Genomic DNA, 22,022 nt, shown 5'->3' on the forward strand with positions numbered 1-22,022 from the left:
CATGTGCATGAGTTATTGTTTAAAACGAACCAAATAGATGTTCAAGTATACAAGTTATTTCATATTACTGTTGAGGTTGGAAGAGTTGCTTTCTCCCCCCTGGCTTAACCGACCAATCCTAAGTTAGACTTGGAAGGTAGGCTAAGTGTCCCTAGCCCTGTACCCTTATGCCTCTCCCCCTGCTAGCGCTACGGTGCTAGAGGGGAGGATATCAAGGATAAAGAGCCTCTCTCTCTTTGTTCACATTGTTGGACCTATCCTCCCGGCCAATCTGAATCGAAAAAATTCGAATTTAGTAGGTTTGGTTGAGGGCTACTGTCCACATCGTGATGTCTTAGGGGAGATTTGGCCTAACTGTCCGGTTCTGTAGTGATCTTGGAAGGTTAAGCTAGATCCATACTGGGTATTCTCCTTAACCATAGATTCCTTTACAACTCTTCCATGATGCCTCATTATTAATTATACATATTATTATTATTATACATTGCTTTGTATTGCTGTACTTTAAATGGTCTGGTTTGTTTTCGTCTTGGCCTAGCCTCCTTTAGTACAACCTTTAGTAGTAGGCTATGTCCTTCTGGTCGAGAGCCACACCGATCGGTTGCTGTACCAACCACGACGGGCCACAGGCCCAGTCGGACTACCACCCCTGCAGTGTAGTAGGCTACACAACCTCTAATAGGTGTCCATCTCTGACCGGGTTGGTGGCCAGACGATCACGACCGACCACCCCACATACCACCTCCCCCCCCCCCCACCCCCCCCCTTCCGGCTAGGCTCTGCCGAACCCTTATAACTTGCGGCACTAGTAGTCTTATCGATGAACGGCCGCTCGAGTTTTTTACTTAAGTGGGAAAGAAGGGGGTGGGAGAGGTGGGGTTATGGGTATTATATATAATCCCTTATGTCTCCGAGTGAATAGCTCCGCCGGCCTTACAACGGTCTAGTACCACACCGGCCGGCGGACATCGCTCCGGATTGTACATATACAGCTCCGCCGCTCAGTGGTCTCTCTCTCCGGTTGTCCGCCCCCAGCTGCGGACTCGGGATAGGAGTTACGCTCCCCCCTCGATAGATACAGGAATTACCTTTCCCTGACCCGCCGTTTTGGTCCGTTCTTTAGGCAGTGCTTAGGACACTGAGAGACGAGACGTTGAGTAGGCTAAGCTTTGGGGACTATACTATGGACATCTCCGGACCTTTACGGGTACCGACGGAGCATGACTCACCCTCACGTCTGCTACCGGAGTGTTGCATTAAGCTTGCTGTAGCTCAGTTCCCATTCTTGCCCCCCCCCCCCCCCCCTACTCCGGTGGGAACAGTAGATGGGTCAGGTATGCGTCTACGTTAATACGTAGCCTTCTGATCCGGCCAACCATAATAGAGGTGAGGTCCTTCCTCTTCTCCGGTCCCGGCGGATATCAGATCCCACGTACCAGACATACATTTAACCCCCAGGAACGGGAGCGGGAGCAGGCAGTTATATCTAAAGATATTCTTTTATTCATTCAGTGAGTTGAAATTGTTGGTGAGTAAGGCTTGAACCAATATCTAGGTTAAGTTGCATGCTCTCGCCGGAATTAGCTCCGGCTCTCCCTTGAGGCTGATACTCATTTGAGATTTCAACTTACAGAAGGTACGTTGCCAGACGCCAGGGTGCTCCGCCTCCCTCGGCAAAATCTACGGACATGAGATGTGCCGCTCTCATGCGAACTGCGCGGTGCAATTTGGCAGCTACATGGTCTGGCACCCGGAGGCGTGCACCGTCTGCTATGAGATGGTGTCCCTTCTCACGGATGAGCAGGTAAGTATCTTTGCTACATCATCGGTATGAAAAATTTGATTATAATAAACTGAAAAGTTTTACAAATATTATCCCCTGAGTGGAAGGTTAATTCGTTCCCCTCTCTGACAGACTGCCGATGACGTCCGCCATTCCGCCAGGATTGATTTTAGGCATTGGGTCTCCGGGTTCGGAAGAAATGCGCTGGCAGGACAGCCGTATGTACTAGACTCAAGACTGGGCTCCCTTCTGTTCAAGGGGTCCCCATCGACGTCTGTTCCGGCGCAGGTGGGCGCCCCCATAATAGAAGCCATCCGGGCGGAGATGACGCCCCTTCCAGAGGAGCAGGAGGACTTGATGGCAGGAGAGGTGGCGGCCATCAGCATCCACACGGAACCCATGACCATTGAGGAGGAAGTAGGTGGGGAGGTAAGTGAGGCAGGGAGTCTCCTAAGTCCTACTCCTTCTTCCTCTTCTTTCCTGGGCTTCTCTAAGCCCGCCCCTACTTGGGAAGGATCGCTTTCGGTCGTTCCCAAGATCAAATTGGTAAAACCGAAATCCCTGCCAAAGGGATCAAAACCAGCTCTGTCAGCAGCGACTGAGTCATCTCCGGCTCCCATGGCCGTCGACTTCGTCTGCTAAGTCACCTGCTGCCAAGGATTCTCTCCCCCCCAAGGGGTCAAGAGCCAAGTCTGCCAGATCCAAGGCGACGGAGTCTGGTTTCGATTATGAGACGCTCGCTAACCTTCTAATGTCGAAGGTTAGGGAAGCAGTTGATGAGAGGTTTGAGTCGTTATGACTTGCCTCGGGCTCTGACATCTCCGGCCAGGCAATAACATCTTTGGCTGAGAGGATCAGGCCCCTGGAAGATATGATGACCGGATTTCTCCACTCTGGATCCTCGGTGCTGGCTATGTCAGTGCCGGATGCGTCAAAGTTACCGCCATTTGATAAGAACAACCCGTGGCAGTTAGCTTTACATGCCCCATTTTCGGATGGGAAGTTAACAATTGAAGGGTGCAGAACCCGTCCATTGGAGGACTTTGAGCTCTTCCCGGTGGGTCTCCAATTTCCTTTTCCCAGATTTGTCAGACTAGCGAAACATGCGCTAGTTAGAGTAGTCAAGGTCCCGAAGGAGACAGTGATCTTCCCTAGGGACCAATCCCAAGCTTGTTTGGGCGCGCACCCTCACTGACTGGGACTGCGTCAACACTAGGTTGACGCCACACAAGGGTACCTTCACCATGTTTGTGACCCCGGACGAGGTTCCGTCGCCCTGTACAGACCAGGTAGCGGAACTATCTTTACAAGCAGTAGCAGAGGACAAACCCCTACCAGTACTAAAAGAGACAAAGGCTACCTCTCTTCTCTTCCCCGCAAGTAGGGAGTTCTGGAACGAAGCCCCGGCCACCTTTACATCAGGTAAACTTGACCCGGATTGCGCTTCTACTTTATTATCCGAGAGGCTGCCTAAAATTCCGGACCATTTAATCAAGGCGGACTTGCAGGAAGTATGTACTGGTGGGTGCCTCCATAAGGCATGAGCCTAATAGGCTAATAAAATCCTCAATCTGGGGAGAAAACCTGTTCCCGCAAGACGAGGTTAATAGCATCTCTCGAGAGGCAGTCAGAGCCAACCAGAGCCTCCAGGTCCAGTGGGGACTCCCCTTCAAACAGAAGTTTGAGACCCCCGGACACCAAACCAGACCCAAGAAGAGGCCAAGGAAATTCAATCCTTACTAGGCCTCCCGTCCGCAAACAGTTGTTCAAGCAGTTCCGGTCTCATAAGTTGGTAACGAAGGCTCAGCCGCAGCAGCAGTTTGTCTTATTGCAAACTCTGCCGGCCCAACAGCCTTCAACCTCCACAGCTATTATGACCTCCCCAGCCTTTAACCCCGCCTATGAAGCAAGGGATTAATTTCGCAGCTACAGCAGGCATGCGGGAAGTAGCAGGGCCAGAGGTGGCTCCCGGCTACGAGGCGGACCAAGGGGTAGAGGTTTCCGGGGAGGTAGAGGTAACAGACCTGCAACCAATCAATGAGAGCCCGCAGGTAGGAGGGAGATTATATCTCTTCCGGGACCATTGGACCTTCAGTCCATGGGCCCACAGTATAGTCTCCAAAGGTCTGGGGTGGAGATGGGAGAAAGGACCCCCTCCGCCATTAAGATTTTATCAGATACCAACGGCGGACCTTGTAGACTATACCAAAGATCTCCTACAGAAGAAGGCCATAAAAAGAGTGAAAGGACTAAAATTTCAAGGACGTCTGTTCAGTGTCCCAAAGAAGGATTCGGACAAAAGAAGAGTGATTCTGGACTTGTCCCGTCTCAACTCATACATTCATTGCGACAAGTTCCGCATGTTGACAGTCTCGCAGGTGCGGACCTTACTTCCCCATGGGGCTGTCACCACCTCTATAGATCTTACAGATGCTTACTATCATGTTCCAATAACAAGGAACTTCTCTCCGTACCTAGGCTTCAGGCTAGGAAACAAGGCTTACTCATTCAGAGTCATGCCGTTCGGGCTCAACATCGCGCCCAGGATATTCACCAAACTAGGAGAGACGATAGTCCAAGAACTAAGAACTCATGGGGTTATGTTAGTAGCCTATCTAGACGACTGGCTCATTTGGGCAGCCAGCGTCGAAGAGTGCCGCAAATCGACAGCCAAAGTGATAGAATTCTTGGAATTTCTGGGCTTCCAGATAAACAAGGAAAAATCTCGGCTGGTTCCGGCTTCCTGCTTCCAATGGTTGGGAATCCAATGGGACCTAATAAAAGACAGGCTATCTCTTCCACTCAAGAAGGCCAAGGAGATAGCAGCGGCTACCAAACAGTTCCTCAAGAACAAAAAGGCTTCTCGGCGTAGCCAAGAGAGAATCCTAGGTTCGCTACAGTTCTCATCAGTAACAGATGTCCTATTAAAAGCCAGATTGAAGGACATTAATCGAGTCTGGAGAAAGAGAGCCAACATCAATCTCAGGGACAAGATTTCAGTAATTCCACCTATTCTGACAAAGAGGCTTCGTCCATGGACGAAACACAGAAATCTGGCCAAGTCGGTACCACTGCAATTCCCTCCGCCGTCTCTAACCATCCATACGGATGTGTCACTGAGCGGCTGGGGAGGATATTCACAATACAAGAAAGTACAGGGAACATGGTCGGATATGTTCCGCCAGTTCCACATCAATGTTCTAGAAGCCATGGCAGTTTTCCTGACCTTAAAACGACTAACACTGGCCATGAACAGTCATGTGAGAGTAGCTTTGGACAGCCTAGTGGTGGTACATTGCATAGTCAAAGGAGGCTCCAGGTCAAGCAATCTAAATCAAGTGCTAATTGCAATATTTTCATTGGTGGCGAAAAATCATTGGCACTTGTCAGTAAATCACCTGGCAGGAGTAAAGAATGTTATTGCAGACGCACTTTCGCCACAGAATCCAACCACAAACTATCATGTTACGTGGCACCCAACCTGGACCCTCTAGCTTACGCCACAGATGCGATGTCCATAGATTGGAATAATTGGCAGAAGATTTATCTATTTCCACTGGTGAATCTTCTGATGAAGGTCCTGCACAAGCTACGATCTTCCACAGGACAAGTAGCATTAGTGGCACCCAACTGGCCAAAGAGCAACTGGTTTCCGCTTCTTTTAGAACTGAAGCTCCGACCCAAACGGATCCCTCGTCCAGAACTGACACAGACAGTACAAACTCAGACTATGTCAGCTTTATGGACTTCATGAAGTTTGCAGCCCAAAAGGACGCTAGTATCGATCCACTAAACATTTTGTTTATAGAATCAGATAAAGGCCAAATTTCTAAGAGACTCAGCTGCTCATAAAATGACCACGAATCTGGCAATTTCGTTCTTCAGAACTCTATTTGAGAAAGCCCTAGCCGCTAGTACCATTACAACAATCAAGTCACCCTTAAAAAAGATTTTTCAGGTTGGCTTTAATATTAACTTGTCAGATGCATACTTCTCCTCCATTCCAAGAGCATGTGCCCGCCTGAGACCAATGGACCGCCCTCATACGGTCTCTTGGTTTTTGAATGACGTACTCAAATTAGCCTCAGACACCAATAATGAGTCATGCTCTTATATAACCCTGCTTAGGAAAACTTTATTCCTAATGGCCATGGCCTCAGGTGCCAGAATATCTGAACTCTCGGCTCTCTCTAGGAATCCAGACCATATAGAATTCCTCCCATCGGGGGAAGTATTACTATCCCCAGATAGGAGGTTCTTGGCGAAAAATGAGGACCCACAAAACAGATGGGCTCCATGGAAAATCATCCCTCTGACACAGGGCACATCATTGTGCCCTGTCACTACCCTTAAATCCTTCTTAGCCAGAACATCCGAAAAATCTTCAGGCCCCCTTTTCATTAGAGAGAAAGGTAGTACGATTTCTCTTAAAGGTATTAGACAACAAATACTCTACTTTATTAAACAGGCCAATCCGGATTCAGTCCCACACGTCCATGATATCCGAGCAGTGGCTACCTCCATTAACTACTTTCACAACATGAATTTCGAGGACCTGAAGAAATATACGGGTTGGAAATCTCCAGCAGTTTTTAAACGCCACTATCTAAAAAACCTAGAGGCCCTTAAATTTCCAGCTGTTGCTGCAGGGAGCATAGTCTCCCCTGAATGATGAATCTTGTCTAAATCCTTTCCTTAACCTTTGGTCACTTCCTTCCCCTTAATACTCTCTCCTTCCTACCTGCCTCGCTCATATTCCCTACCAAACCCCTCTCCCCTGGGCCATGACGGTTTGGTTGTCATCCTGCCACTAGAACATGTATATAGTGTTGAGACCATAATTGCTTTATGGATCTGTCTGTATATAGTGTTGAGACCGTAATTGCTTTATGGATCTGTCTGTATATACCCTGTATATTTCTTCAGATACCATGTTTAAATTGTATTATATTATTTTATTATTACTAGTTCTAAGCCATAGTTTAAGTCCTAGTATAATTAGTAAGTAAGTAAAGTCCTACCTCATTATGCATTAAAAATTATTCTTTAAATGAACCTTAGGTTTCATTAACCCCCTTTTATATATTTATTTGGTATCTGTTGAACTTGGATGGGGATTCTCTGATACCTTTTCACCGGCAGACACAGGTCGAACCCAGAAAAGGGATTTTGACAAAGGAAAAATCTATTTCTTGGGGAAGACCTGTGTCGCCCGGTGAACCCAGCCCTTCTATTTTCTTTCTCCACCCTTAACCAATCCAAGCTAGGGTGTCTATTCCAGGAATGCAGATGGCGCGCGAGTCGGGTAGTAGTAGCGAGAGCGAGGAAGGAGGAGTAACCGTTGCAACGGCTCTTACCGTGAGAGGGATTTTGGAAAGGAATCTTCTAATTGGCAGAAAACCTGTGAATAGTGGCTTCCACTCGCCTTGTACTTTATACCCGAAACCCTTTGGGTGCTCGCGCGAGGGTAGTAACCTCAGCATACCATGCTAGCTTTTTTCTCTGGTATACAGGCGGTCCCCGGGTTACGACAGGGGTTCCGTTCTTAAGACGCGTCGTAACCCGAAAATCGTCGTAAGCCGGAACGACGTTCTTGAAAACATGGCCACAGGGAAAATTTCACTAATAATTTGCAATTTTTCTTAGGGCCGTATCTCTAAAATTATCACTAATTTACTTTTTTTCATGTGCAACACTGTGTATTCACAAATTACTGTATATTTTCATTAAAATACAAGAGAGAGAGAGAGAGAGAGAGAGAGAGAGATAACTCCTTAGGTTTCAATAGATTGAAATGAACGTCTGTAGGCAACTTTTTCCCCCTCCCATAAATACATATATTTCTCCAGAGAAGTGAGAAAGAGAGGACTGTGCAATTATGTTTGTCTGTCTATCAATTCTTTTGCTGAGAGCGAGAGAGATAAAAGGAAGAAATAGAAACACCAAATGTATGACAAGTATCTTGTGGAGAGAGGGAGAGAGAGAGAGAGAGAGAGAGAGAGAGAGAGAGAGAGAGAGAGAAGAGAGAGGAGGAGGAGAGAGAGAGAGTTGTCCTTACAGTATTTAAAAGAGATAAATGGAATGATTATTGTATTTAAAATACTCAGATATGAATTTTGTACTTATAGTATTATTATTGGAAAATATTAATGATAAACTTATTACATACACGTCCATGAAAATGATCATCTCAGTGAGAGTGAGAGAGAGAGAGAGAGAGAGAGAGAGAGAGAGAGAGAGAGAGAGAGAGAGAGAGAGAGATTACATAAAACCATTAAATTCGTTGACCATTGTATGGCATTGTTAAGCTTGAGTGTCACTCGAGTTGAGTGATGGGGAAATTGATACAGAAAAAGACAAAGGGAAGAATTTTCTTTTGAAATTAGTTATCGTATTATTACTACTTCTCTTAATTATTATTATTATTATTATTATTATTATTATTATTATTATTATTATTATTATTTGAAAATATAATAAACACGTGCATCTACCATAAAAATTCTCTCATCTCAGTAAGAAAGAGGAATTATCCTTACAAGTGAAATGGAAAGGTAATTTTCATCTCTTTAAAATACGACCATTATGAATTTTGTAATTAAAGTTTTATTATTATTGGATTATTATTATTATTATTATTATTATTCTTATTGAATACTGAAATTATCAATAAACATTTTACATACTAGTACCATAAAAATTCTTTCATCTCGGTAAAAGAGAGAGAGAGAGAGAGTGTTTATCTCTCTCTGTTTATAACGCTTCCAGCGAAAGAGAGGAGGGAGTTACCACCACTATGTATGACACATTATTATCTTGTGTGGCAAAGAGAGAGAGAGAGAGAGAGAGAGAGAGGAGCGAGAGAGAGAGAGGGAGGTGAGAAAGAGAGAGATGGTTGCCGAAAATGATGAGAGAGACGAGGAGAGAGAGAGAGAGTGAGAGAGTTGAAGAGAGGAAAGGAGAGAGGAGAGAGAGAGTTAACCTTAATTAAAAGTGACATGGATAGATTAGTACGTATTGTATTTCTTTAAAATACTATCACATATGAATTTTGTAATTACAGTTATTATTATTATTATTATTATTATTATTATTATTATTATTTGAAAGTATTAAAAACAAATAGTACAAGTACATAAAAAATCTCGAGTCTCAGTAAATGAGAAAGAGAGAGGAGAGAGAGAGAGGAGAGAGAGAGATGGAGAGAGACGAGAAGAGAGAGGTGAGAGCGAGAGAGAGAGTGAGAGAGAGTAGTAGAGAGAGAGAGAGAGAGGAGAGAGAGAGAGAGATGTCAGAACCACATGATTGCAACACTGCAGCTCTCCCCCAGCTCTTCCCCCTCATGGCTGTCACAGAACTTGATATATAGCTGACAGTTTTAGTTCCTGCATCTCGAGAAAAGGTCACTGGAAGTTACTTCAAGAAGACTGGGATTTCCTTCATTCTTCCATAATTTTTTAAATATAAGCTAAAATCTTACTAATTCACTATGGTATTTTCTTTAATGAATTGATATTATTGCTGTATAAATTAATATTAATATTTGAAAATAGTAAATCATTTATTTATCATACTAAAAAACATACATCTTTGTAGTATAGAGAGAGAGAGAGGATGAGAGAGAGAGAGAGAGGAGAGAGACGAGAGAGAGAGAGAGAGAGAGAGAATTATAGTGATTATTTTCGTTGGAAAATACAAAGAGAGAGAGAGAGTAGGAGAGGAGAGAGAGAGACGAGAGAGAGAGAGAGAGAGAGAGAGAGAAGAAACTGTGCTAAACTATAAAAGGATTCTTATCTTATCATAGTATGTGTTTTTTAAAAGCGTCGTAAACTCAGAGCGTCGGAAGCGTCAGCGTCGTAACCTCGGAACAAGCGTCGTAACCCAGGGCGGATTTTTCAATGAATATTTAAGAAAAAGCGTCGTAACCTCGGAACGTCGTAAGCCGGACCCGTCGTAACCCGGGGACCGCCTGTATTTAGGATCTATTTATACTTACAAAAGTGAGCTACAGGAACTTTTCACTGGGCGACACAGGTCTTCCACCAGAAATAGATTTTTCCTTCGTCAAAATCCCTTTTCTAAGAACATTCTTAGCTTTATATCTTTTAGCAGTTTCAAAACCCTAAAAACTTAAAATCTTATAAGGTCAGCCTTCTTTTTTCTTGTAATAAAACACTAAAAGGAATTCTAATAAAAAATAATATATAAAATTCCATGTTTGGGTTGACCATTGTTTTATACCTGCCAATCTAGCAAAGATTTAGAATTAAGAATTAAATATCATAAGTATTCTGTCAAAATGGGGCAAACACGTAATGCAATATTCATTCAAGTGAAAACAATCACAAAAGAAATTGGAATGACAGTTCAGTAATTGCAAGATCAAAAGATGTCTTGTCACTAAATTTTTTAGAATCTGCAATTATACAACTTATTTCCAATTGTAATTTAAATATTAGCTCTGGCTTGTATTATCTTGACCCTTGTATAAGTGACATGTTTAAAAATTATCTTAAAGATAAAATCCCAGACTTAATTACAAATTAGCTACCTGATAGATACTTTCTTTGTATATGTACGGTATGTTTGATATATTTTTTGTAAATAGGTTTACCATGCAAAAAAAGGTTTTATTGTTTACCAAAATGAAATTTTGTGTGTGGTCAGTTACTTCCCTGTATAATCTCTTAATTGTCTTATCCTGCTTCTGAGCAGTCAGAGTTAACCTTTTGTATACTTCTTAAATTGTAACCCTTTTTTGGGAAGTTTACTAATTCCCCAGGTTGATTGGATTCTAGGTACTACATATTTTCCTGTATAATCCCTATTTGTCATTTATATGACCCTTCTTTGTAAACTTATCTTCATATAATTGTCAGTCTGCTAAGTAAAGGACATTGAGTCAAAAGACCTCGCAGTACTCCTTCGTTTCGCTTTCCTTTGTGTCCTTTGCCTTAATTTACACACACATATATTTTCACCCCTACAATAGGTTCATCAGAATGTAACCCCATCACAATATTTGGAATTGTGAAAAAGTGACAGATGAAGACATAGTACTGTATGATCTTTAAGATGAAACTTGAGGATTTTGGAATGAATTATCAAGACGAGAATTCCATCTAAAATCCTCAAGTTTCATCTTAAAGATAAGCATGTAAGCTTGCCCACCAAGAAAATAAGAAGCTTATCATTATTGGAGGAACAATAGATCAGACTTTTTGTGGCATAATTTCATTAGGCTTGTAAGTCAAACTCAGGTATGAGAGAACTAAGGAAGGTGGGAAGGAGATCTTGATTTTCCATTGATGATGATCAACATACTATGGCATTGATTCAAGGTTGCCTCCCCTTGTAGTAGTTGATGAAACTGCTGTATTTATCCTAAACAACAGGCAAAACTCGGTCAAGCCATTGTGAGCAACTTTGCTTCTGGGACTTGACATTTATGGTGTCCTAGACCCTAATGGGATCTTTCCCATCTCTTTCAAAAAGACTACTGATTTAATTGCTCTTTAAGATTACTCGTTTTCATAAGTTTTATTGAATTCATTGATTTAAGAGCAGTTATTTTTTATCAATACAGTACTGTTTTAATAGTAGGATCTTGGAGAGTCCAGCAACATTTTCCAATCATTTGTGACATATAGATGTGTAAGTGGCTGGAGACCATTATAAGAGCTTCTTGTAGTAGCCGAGAAAGTGATCGTCCCCTCTGTTGGGTGAGGATTCTAGACAAATGGAATAACCATAATCTATTTCTCAGTCATTTATCAATTGTAGGTGACAGGTAGTAGAGATGGTAAACTGTGAAGGTTTGTTGCATCATTATCTTTAATATTAAAGTTGAAAGGCTTATAACATGATGTCATGAAAAAATGTGGATGCTTGTATAAATGTTATCATAAAAGGGTCTGGCACACATTTTCAAAAGTTTTAAGATATGTTTATGGAAATAAGATAGAATAATTCCATTTACCCCCTTTGTCAAAGCAGCTTGGTTTACAAATTACACTTGGGTATCCTTTCTACTTAATTTATTAAGACCAAAGGTGTGTTCTGTGTATGAACAAATAATTTTCCTTAGCACTTCAGTTTTATGGGAAATGATGTAGTGTGTATGTATTAACTTGTACTAGTCCTTGCTTCAGTAAAGTTGTCAACTAATAGTTTTCTCATTTTCAGAGTGTTGCACAATGTGATTTCTTGAACTTACAAGTTACTGTAAGTGAAAACAAGGATAAAAGCAGCAATGTGGAGGATTATGGAAAGAATTTCCCACAATTACATCCAGAGAAAGAAGTGTCATCTGAAGATTCTGGTGAAACCTCAGAAGCCAGAGGACCAGTGAATGATAATTCAAGGACAAAGTTAAGCGAGTGTCCTCTCTTAGATGAGAAGAAACTAATTTGTGATAAAAAAATAACTGAAGAAAATAGAAATGGTTGTAAACCTGAAGAGAGCAAAATTACTAATTGTATTTCATCTCTAGAAAGTAATTCATTTGATGTTTTAGTGTTCTCTCTCTTTTTAGAATATATTCCTTCTCCAAAACAGAGATTTCAGTGCTGTCAGAAGGCTTACAGTCTTCTTAGGCCTAATGGTATACTTTGCATCATTACTCCAGACAGTAAACACCAAAATGCTAATGTTCACATATATAAATTGTGGAAAATGTCTTTAGGATTTCTTGGATTTTCAAGAACTAAGTATGAAAAGCTAACACACTTCCATGGAATGGTTTTTCGCAAAGGACTGTGTAAAGCAGCTTGGAAACTAGATGCTGAGAGAGAAATTGCTGTTATGCAAAAGACCCAGGTGAAGAGTAAGTTTGCAGCCATAGACTATAGAAATATTAGCTCAGAAATGTATATTCCACAGGATTTTCAGGAATTTTCAGAAAGTGAAGAGGAAGGGAAGGAATGATAATGGTTTTAATTCTAACAATGTTTCTTGTAAATGCATACATACACATTTTTATATAAGTAACTTGCCAAGTAATTGCATAGCTGTAAGTTTCATTTATTCACAGCAGCTTACATTAAAATTTTGCAGTAGTGAAACCAATGTTCCGTTTAGGTGACCAGTATCACCTCTTAACGAGATGGTTAGGAATGAATCAGCAGACAATCCTCATTCCGTTTCTGTGACTCCTGGTGATCATTGGGTGTGGCAGCAGTTGTTCATTTTTTGCTACTTATTTAATTGGACTTTAATGTGAGTAGCTTCAGTTGAAAGCTTCAGGATGAGTTTTCCCCTTGTTTCGCTGTTTTTAAATAGAGTCTAGTATATCAATCATTTGCTTGTAGTTGATTAATTCAACTACCCCTCGCCAAGTGGCACACTATAACGTAAACATTGGTTTGTTTCCGAACCGATATTTATGTTCGCTACTGATCTGTTATTGAATATTGCTTCAGTGGGAACTTTACAAGCTTTTCTTGAATTCATTTTTACAGAGAGTAATGCAACAATGTAAAGCTACTAGCAGTGTAATAATGTAAACATTTTGTTGCTCAGTGGCGTGATGAAGCAAAATTGCATTCGCTACCATCTTTATCAAGTAGCTTATGTATAATGTAAACATTGATTCGCTACTAAACCAATTTCAGTAATGAAATACATTTCTGCAATGGATTTCTTGCAAGATTAGTAGTATTTCATTGTTTAGTTAGTAAGTTCTGATTTAATTTTATTACATGTTTCACTTCATAGTGAATTTGCAGGTAATTGCCCACTACTATAGCAAATTTTCTTTAAATTTAAATGCTTATCACCCTTTCCTTTCCAGAATTGTTCAAGTGAAAGGGTACAATGTAGCAGGAGAGAATTTTAGCTGTGATGGGTTTTACAGAGGATGCTGTCAACAGTCGAGATCCATACATTAACTCTGCTTTAGCGGTGCATATGCTGAACCTGAATCAACACAGATAGCTCCTAGCCAGCCTGACGACTAGCTCTCCTGATGCCGATCAACTACCTGGTTGATCCTGTCAGTAGTCATGTGCAGGTCTCAAATTAAGTCATGTATTTTTCAATGGAGGCCGCATGCCTGGCACCATCTACAGTTTTGGTACATGGGTGCTGAGTGGAAGCTCCTTCTGCTTTTCTCTCCTGCTACTAGCCCTTTAATTTTATCCTCTTGCTCCTGCACCTGGCTCCCTTGCTTCCTTCCTGTACCATTGTCAGACTTGTGATTGGTTTAGCTGATGTTAACCTTGTGATAGTATAGTGTTGTGCGGTGGAGGAGGTGACTACTCATCCCTCAATGCTCCTAGACAGAAAGTCCCTGTCAGACTCCCCTAAACATGGGAGGAGGCACACTGAAGTCCGAGAGAGGTTGGAGGTTACGCATAATAGAGCCTGTTGCGGGTCCCAGGTATCTCACCCTATCAGATCTCCTAACGCCAATCCCTGTCAAGACACCTCTAAACCTGGAAGAGACATACTGGTGGTCCATGGAGTCCTAAGGGGTTTGCCCCCGGATAGTTACTCCTCGGTCGAGACCTGCGGACAGACAATCATTGAAAAGGCATCTATAGGGATGTGCATTCTTTGTCCTCTAGTCCTAATTTTCTGGACTGTCAAGTGGAGTATTGGCCAGAGTCCTCCTGTTGTTTTCAGTTGCCTCTCTTGGATTTTGGAGTTTTTCTGGCCACCAAAGAGTCACTGCTTTCAGCCAGCCCAAGAGTTCTGCCTTCCTTCCCCCTTCGTGTCTGGGACATTAAGTTTCTAGACTCTGGCATCCACGAGACGTTGGCCAATTTGGACTAACCTAATATAGGACTTTTGCAATGCGTTCTCCAATTCTCTCTCAGTACTTGCTTTGGCAATACTTATACTGAAGTAGAACAATATGGAGATTTACTTGGCCTGTGCACAAGGATGGCACACAATCGTGAAGTGTTCCACATTTTTTGAAGGACGTAAGTTTCTTGGCTCTTCACGCTGCTTCCTGTCAACAGTAAAAGTTTCTTCTCACAACCTTTTGTAGTTTTGTTCTTTGTTAAACGACCCTTCTTTAGTACCTAAGCAAGAAGAGAAGTGCCTTACACCTTCTCAGTCCAATTTTTCCTGTGAGGTGCAAATTCCAGATTACCTGGATCCATTCCCGGGCTCTTGGCACCACTTCCTAATGCACTAGAGTACTCATCCTTATCTTTCTAATTCTCGGCGACCTCCTCTGTATGTCTGGCGTAAGCTCACAGTGCCCAGATTATTATGGTTATGGAATTTTCAAGACGCTTTTAACTTTTCAGATTTTCATTTGCATTCAGTTCTGCTCTTGTTTGTTCTATATGAGGGTACTGTCAAGCTCATGGCTATCATAAATTCCGCAGAGTTGGCAGCAAGTTCGCACAGTTGACTGCGATTCTGCACATCCTTCTACAAGTTTGCTGTTTGGCTGCAAGTCTATAATCAATGAGAGGTATGCCCACAGCTATTGAAGGGTTTTGGAGATGTAGGAAGCACCCTTCCTTGTCCCTGCCAGTACAGGGAGTATCTTAGACCCTTCTTATGGGACAGGGTCTTCCAAGTGCGAGGATCTGTGTGTCGACCTTATGATGACACGATGTTTTCTCTGGGGTCCTTGGTCCTCTTGTATTTGATGCTTATAGTTATCTGAACTTAGCCTTTTGGAAAAAAGTTCCTTCATTCATGAACCCAGACATGGATTTCTTTTCAATGCTTGGTTTCTAGATTGATGAGCCTCTTTGAAGAACAAGGGATTCCGAGGGAGTGGTCCCCGGAAAGACAGATCCTTCACTTTTTTTTTATAGAGCTGGAAGTTCTACACAACTTCAATGATTCTTAATCTTAGTTCACTCATAGACTGTGGTAACCATTCAGACAAGACCACAGTCCTAATGTTTTATGTAACAAGGCTCTACTCATGTCTCTCCACCTTTATAGGAAGAGTCCAGTCTCTGTGAACAGATCAGTCAAGTCTTCTAATTACTTGATCAGTTCATAGAACTAAAAGTCCTTTCAGATGTACAATGAACCCCCCATGTTCACGGGGGATGCGTACCAGACCCCTGTGAATATTTAGAATCCTCGAATACTTAGAACGCCCCTCTAAAAATGCTTATAATTGCCTATCTTGAATGTTTAAGCACCAAAGTATTTCTAAAAATACCATCCATCAATTATACATTGAAATATTATCCTATTTCTTTACATATTAATCTTTGAAATAATATTACTATTTAAAAGTAAATCTTCAATTTATGGTTAAAAAAATATATATGTATGTACTGTATAACTTACGTAGGTAGTTACATACGTGTGAAAATAAGTCAGTCCCCCCATAAGCATTGAACTATGCACATATTCTTTCATACAGTTACTATTCAAGCTGTCTAGTTTTCTTTTTACAAGGAAAATCACAAGAGAGAGATAGAAAGAACAAAATTATGTATGAACATCAAAAAAATTTATACGCTAGTACAACATAGTACTTAAATAAGTTACTTGTTGTGATGAATGTTGATTAAAGATGGTGATGATGAATTAGCTGTGTAGCCCAATGAATGGTGATGAGGATGACTGCACGGCTAAGCAGAGGAGTTGCATCACCTCTGAGGGCAGCTCTTTACCTTCCGGAGGTGCTTCAGGAGGGACTGACTCAGGTGATTTGGGAGGCACTTCTTCAGGGGATCTGGGAGGAACTACTTCAGGGTTTGGGGAGGCTTTGAAGGGTCCTTCTTCATACATGTGAAGAACACGGTGATTGGCAGCTGTTGTCATTGCTTCTTCATGGTGGTGAGGGTTTGATTATAGGGCTCCAATGCCATATCAAGGATGTTTGAAAATTCTAAGGAGTGTTCTATATAAGGATCTCATGTTGCAACAAACTCCTGAGCATTGTTGATCATTCTCCTAAATTGGGCCAGGCATTCCAAAGTCAGGCCTTCCTCCTTCTGCTCCTGCTCCTCTCTTGAACCTGGAGTGTCTTTTTCCTCTCTGGCAGACTTTGTCAGGTCTTCCAAATCCTGGTCTGTCAGGGGATCAGATTGGGTGTCAGTGAGGGTGGCAACTTCATCAACTGGACTGCCTTATTAATGGCCGAATGTTAAATTTCCTCAGGAGAGAAGCCTGTATAATTATGGACTCCGGCCACAACTTACTCCACCATGCATTCAGGGTCTCTTTCTTCATGTCCTTCTGTGACCAGTTGATGACGGACAGACACAAGGCAATCTTGAATTTACTCCAATACTCTTTCTGCATAATTCACTGTCATGTTCCATTGCATCAACAAGGTGCTGGAGGGAGTTCCCAGTGTAGAGTGCCTTGAAGGCATAGATCACACCTGGTCCATAGGCTGGAGGAGAGAGGTGGTGTTGGGAGGGAGGAACTTGAGCTGGACTCCCTTGTAATAAAGATCGAAAGGGTGGCCACCAGCATTATCCATAGTCAGCAACACCTTGAACTCCATGTCTAAGTCACCAAGGTATTGGCTAACTTGAGGAATGAAGCTCTGATGGAACCAGTACTCTGTAAGGACTTTGGTGATCTAGGTCTTGAGATTAAGCATCCAGAAGACACCTTGTTCTTATTCTTGAGTGCCCTGGGGATTGCAGCCTTGTAAATTAGGCCTGGTTTGGGCAGAAAGCCAGCCACATTCCCCTAAATTAGGAGGGTAAGCCTATCCTTCTGTGCCTTGAATCCTGAGGCTTTGGTTTCGTCCTTCATGAGGTACGTCCGGGACGGCATCTTCTTCCAGAACAGGCTAGTCTCGTCCATATTGAACACCTTTACTGGGTGTTATCCTTTCTTCTGCAGAATCTTCTTGAAGGTCTTGGGATATTTTGCGGCTGCCTCTGTCCTGGGTGATTTTCCCATGACATTAATCATATAACTAGATTAATGAAATTTCATACACCAGATTTCCTCATAGATGGATTGGAGATTCTGAAGTCTTCATCCAGATGCATGTGATGCTGATATATGGTGAGGATGAGGGGGGGGAGAGTGATGATTACCAAAAATCTCCTGCCTTATCCTATACTTGGGTTGATATAGCCTCTAAAATTCAATTGTCATTTTTGAGGGGATATTTTGAACCCACATGTCTCATTTCTTCGACGAAGAAAATTCCTTTATTTTATGTCTTCTTTATTTCATTAGAATTTCCCGCAGATGTCAATCACTGTCTCCAGCACTGGGTCCCTCAATGGGGATATATCTTCAAGTATAGAAGAAATTCATGACAAATGGGAAGAGTGGTAAAAATCTTTGGTGCGTCGTTTCGCTGTATATCAGTGCTGCCAAAAAAATAGGAATGACTCAGGCATATAGAGAAGAAAAACACAAAGCAAGGGGTGGCTACACTGCTATACATTTGTTGGTAAATAAAATTTTTCTTCTTGTGGTTTTATAATCAATCTTACAGTGATAATCTAAAGAAGTTAGAGGAGGATGATGAATCAATTCGTAAATAACCAATATGAATTAAATGAGTAACTTTCTACCGTCACACCCCATGTAGGGAAACAGACTTTATGTGGAACTGCTTCTGGAACTGGTGAAACTATCCTTTGCTTGCCTTGAAACCTTGGGGAGCTGAAGATGGTCCCAGTTGTGGCTTTTCCTCCTCTTCATCATTTTTGTCTTCTTCAGACGCAGGTTCATCAAAGCTCTAGAATTCTAATTCCCCTTCTTTGTCACCTTCCTGTGCCTCTACATCGTCGCCTTCCGTAGCAATTTATAACTGCTGGTAAAGTTGTCTCGCTTTTTCACGAATGATGTTGGAGTCAAGGGGCATGTTCTTCTTCCGACAGTACACCAGCACAGATTCCATTTGCATGATTATTTTATCTCGCACTGTCGACACTGTTTATGCTGTACCAAAGTAGCTCATGCCTACACTTTCCAATTTCACTTTTTTTTTTTATGTATCTCACTGTACTTCACATTAAAATGGCCGCCACCCGCAGTGAAACTTTTGCCTTCCTTTAACATATCGAGAACTTTCACCTCGTCAAACTTTATACCGCCTTCTTTCTTTTAGGCTCTTTGCCAGAATCCTTAGAAGGAGCAGGGTGCATTTTAGGAGCCATTTTTGGCATGATTCACACTGATATTTGCTGATACGTAAAGCACAGATTTGTGATCTTGTTCATGTATATCAGTAACACACTACACAGTGAGGCTGATGAAGGAGATATGTGCGATACTCACAGTTCCATCTTCATGAGATGGGACTCATGTCAATCAATCAATGCCAAGTGTACAGTAAATGAGTGCGAAGGAAAATGAATGCTGCTCCTGGATTAGCTGTTTTGCAGATGAAAGCCAATAGTGTGTCGAGTATCATTTCGTCTGGGTACTGCTCTAAGAAGGTGTCACAGCATCATCATGTTGGTTTATCTGCAGAAAATTGGTTGGTTAAGAAAAGCAAATTATGTTATTGAATTTTGCTGTGTTTACATTAGTATATTACAAAACTGTAGTATTTGAAAATTATTAAATCTTTTTTTTCATCACAAATGTATTTAGTCACGAAAATATACTTAGTATGTATGCATAAAAATACTACGTACCTTACTATTCCCGTTGTCCTATGTATAGTATTAGATATGCTCTGCATACTTACCTAAAACACTTTATGTATGTACATATAGTGTTTAAAAATCATCTTAAAAAACATCTCATAAAATGTGCAGTACAGTCAACCTGTATTTGCATTCTTGAGATTTGCGGACTTGCCTGTTCACAGATTTTTCTGTGGGACTTAGCATTTTTTTGTATGCTGAATAAATGATTTACTGATTTTCAAATAATTTTATTGTAAATAGCAATAATATCAATTCATTAAAGAAAATACTGTATGAAGTGAATTAGTAAGATTTTATTTTATAAATTAAAAAATTATGTAAGAATGAAGGAAAACCCAGTCTTTTAGTAAGAGACTTGGAGAGAGGGGTGAGGGTGGAGCTTTCATAAATGTCAAGAACCCTGACTGCAAGGGTAGGGGAGTGTTGCCATCTTAGTGATTCTCTCATAATTGCCATTGAGGGGTCAAAGGATATGCTGAAAAATCTCTCTCTCTCTCTCAGGAAAGTCTCCTTTTAAACAATTGGTATCAACACTTATTTATTCATTGATAAATATTCACTAATTAGTGAATATGTATGATATAAAAATGATTTACCAATTTTCAAATATTAATATTGATTAATATGTACTGCATTAGGTTTAATAAGATTAAATGATATTAAAAATTAAAAATAATAACTCTCTCTCTTTCTCTCTCTCTGTTTTGTATGACAAATAAATGATTAAATATAAGTACTAATTTTCAAATATTAGTAACACTAAATAATAATAATAATAATAATAAAAATACACTGTTATTACAATATTTATGCATTTCTGTAGTAAGTTATTTAAAAAAATAAAAGTAAATTAAAGAACAGAATTTTCCCTGTCTTTTGCTTTTCAAGTTGTGAAGCAAGGGCTGTGGTTGGGCCTGTCAGAAATGTCACTGTACTTGACAGAAAGTGACCTGGGTCCAAATTGTTGCCAACACCTGATTATCTCATTTCTATTTCTCTCTCTCTCTCTCTCTGGAAGAGATATACATATGGGAGGGGAAGAACTTTTGTCTATAGAGGTTCATTTAAATCTATTCATATCAAATATATAGAGTATTGTAAAGGAATTTACCTCTCTCTCCTCTCTCTCCTCTCTTCTCTCTTCTCTCTCTCATATTCTCTACGTCACTGAAATAATTCATAAGTACTGTAATTTCACTCTCGATGGTCAAATATGTGATGTTGCCCATTTAATGCTGTCTGTCTGTCTGTCTGTCTGTTATTGGTTGTGCTCTCTCTTTCTCGCTCTGTGTTATTGGTTGTATACAGTAATAGAATAATGATTCAAGGTATATTTGATGTAGGATGATACTTTAAATACACATTTGGCATTTGAACTTTCAAGATAGGCAGTTATAAGCATTTTTAGAGGGGGGTTCTAAGTATTCGTGGATTCTAGCTATTGGCGGTCTGGTATGCATCTCCCACGAATACGGGTATTCACTGTACTTGCAGAATATCAATGTGCAGTTTATGCCCAATTGACCCAATTCAGTTCAATGTTCTATCATTTGTGTGTGTTTTGCATGTACATAATGGTATATGGACTAAGAATACTCTTTAAAATGTCCTGTAAACATTCTGCTTCTCCTAAGGCTTCTAGCAAAGAGCCTAACCATCAGAGGCCCCTGCAGATAATGGCAGATGAGGAGAAAGTAGACATGACTGTTATGTTAAGAGAGGGCAAAAGTCATGGAGAAGTAGTAGGCTATTATATCGAGACTGAAAGTGTAGTTGCCTGCATTGAGAACAAGTGTGAACAGGGTAAAATAATTGGGGAGGCCTTTTTTGGAGAAGAACTTGCTGCCTTCTTTACTACTATTCCACCAACGGACCGGGACTTTGAAGAATTTCGTGGTCTGTATAAACTGATCAGGGAAGTCAGTCAGATAGACAATGGTCAAGGCACTGGATAAGAATGAAGAAAGGGCGGCAAATTTTATCAATACTGTTAGTAAACTAGTGAAGCCATATCATATCACCTTCTTGAGAATGTACTACAAGTACCTCCATAAGATGCAGCCTCCCGAAACCACTGACGAAGTGCCTTCAGAAGAAGGTGAAGAGGCACCCTCAGAGGAGATGTAACTACTATGCTGTGCAGTGTCTCTATATCGGCATTCATCGGACTACACAACTAATATCATCATCATCTACAATCAGCATTCATCACCAGTAGTACCCGTATGATTTAATATTACTATTATAATATTTAATGTCACATATTATATATACAGTAAATACGTATTATGAATATACAGAATATTACTTTACGAAAAAATTCTCATCCGTGAACATATTTACAGAGCGCCACAGAAAAATTTGCAAATAAGTTAGTCCTCCCATGAATAATTTTTGAAAGGTTCCAAAGAAAACTCCGCGTATAAGCGAGTCCGTGAATCTCAAGAATGCAAATATAGGGGGTCCACTGTACTGTGACATTAGAAGGGGACTGCCAATTCCCCAGCTGCCTGTTTGCCCCCTTAAAGGAATCTTCATCTTCCTCCTTTTGTGGTCCATACTATCCCTATAGCATGTGCAACAGACTCCATGCTAAAGACCGATCCGTCAGACCTCTTCTCCTTATGCCTTTTGTACGGTCAAGGAGGAGTTACACAAGGAGGAGTTACATTGGC

The 22,022-nt window shown here is 41.1% G+C and overlaps 1 protein-coding gene and 1 long non-coding RNA gene across 2 annotated transcripts in view; one reads left to right on the top strand and one right to left on the bottom strand.

Annotated features, from left to right (window-relative positions):
- The window catches only part of LOC135212976 (S-adenosylmethionine sensor upstream of mTORC1-like), a 22,785-nt gene extending 2,352 nt beyond the window's left edge, over positions 1 to 20,433 (top strand). Inside the window, exon 2 of the mRNA XM_064246738.1 lies at positions 11,969 to 20,433. Within this exon, the coding sequence (XP_064102808.1) occupies positions 11,969 to 12,709 (741 nt within the window). The 3' untranslated portion in view covers positions 12,710 to 20,433. The remainder of the gene's footprint in view (positions 1 to 11,968) is intronic.
- The window catches only part of LOC135213409 (uncharacterized), a 124,912-nt gene that overhangs the window by 64,004 nt on the left and 38,886 nt on the right, over positions 1 to 22,022 (bottom strand). The gene's annotated exons all lie outside the window — the stretch shown is intronic.

This window comes from Macrobrachium nipponense, chromosome 42, assembly GCF_015104395.2.
Source record: "Macrobrachium nipponense isolate FS-2020 chromosome 42, ASM1510439v2, whole genome shotgun sequence".
NCBI classification, from domain to species: domain Eukaryota; kingdom Metazoa; phylum Arthropoda; class Malacostraca; order Decapoda; family Palaemonidae; genus Macrobrachium; species Macrobrachium nipponense.